The 764-nt window shown below is 35.1% G+C and overlaps 1 protein-coding gene across 1 annotated transcript in view; it reads left to right on the top strand.

Annotated features, from left to right (window-relative positions):
• GALNT11 (UDP-N-acetyl-alpha-D-galactosamine:polypeptide N-acetylgalactosaminyltransferase 11 (GalNAc-T11)) overlaps nt 1-469 on the top strand; it is a 53,726-nt gene extending 53,257 nt beyond the window's left edge. The window contains exon 11 of the mRNA XM_006895187.1: nt 451-469. Coding sequence (XP_006895249.1) covers nt 451-469 — 19 coding nt within the window. The remainder of the gene's footprint in view (nt 1-450) is intronic.
• The last annotated feature ends 295 nt before the right edge of the window (nt 470-764 follow it).

Raw genomic sequence — 764 nt, 5'->3', positions numbered from 1 at the left:
TGTAGAGGGAAGTCAGAATGTCATTTTAACTCAGAAGACTTGGATTTGCACAAAAGAACAAGTCCCAGGAGTTTGTTGTTTTCTTTAAGTCCAGGTAATTTTTTTTTTTAAAATCCCTATTAATAAAGGGACAATTAGCATATCAGGATTGTCATGACTTTCTTTTTTAGAAGAGTTCATAGGAGATAGCTCCCTCCCCCCTACTGTCATTGGTTTAATATATTTTAAGTAAATGTTTTAAAAACCAGATTGAATCTGCATTACTTTTAACTTCAGAGACATCATTTATAAGAATATTTAAGAGGTAATTATTATAAATTATTTTGGATGAATGATGATACTGTCTACATTTAAAATAAAGAATTCTTTGTTTACTTAGGATTTTTTTGTCTTCTCTCTTCTTTGTCTATTCTAGGGCCCTTTGTCTTCTCTCTTCTTTGTCTATTCTAGGGCCCCTGGTCTCATTTGATCTATGTGTGTTTGATGAGTCTGATAAGAAAGACTATTTTCTCCTTAGTTGATGAACCATTAAGCTAGGTAGAAAGCCCTAGTTTGTATGCGATGCTTCAAAGCTAAGAATGAGCCATATGAATTTGGAGCTGAAGTTACGTGGATTTTGACACATTAAAACGGTCTGTGACCTTAGTTGCAGGAAATGTTCTGTACTATTAAGTTGGAGTCAACTCATAACTTCCAGGGGGTTCTCAGAGGCACAGGAGGTGATTGCCTTTCTTCCATGGAGAAACTGGTGGATTCAAACTGCT

This window comes from Elephantulus edwardii, unplaced genomic scaffold (genome assembly GCF_000299155.1).
Source record: "Elephantulus edwardii isolate Elephantulus edwardi_28Jun2011 unplaced genomic scaffold, EleEdw1.0 scaffold00161, whole genome shotgun sequence".
In the NCBI taxonomy this organism is placed as follows: Eukaryota; Metazoa; Chordata; class Mammalia; order Macroscelidea; family Macroscelididae; genus Elephantulus; species Elephantulus edwardii.
This window is presented reverse-complemented; position numbering and strand designations above follow the sequence as displayed.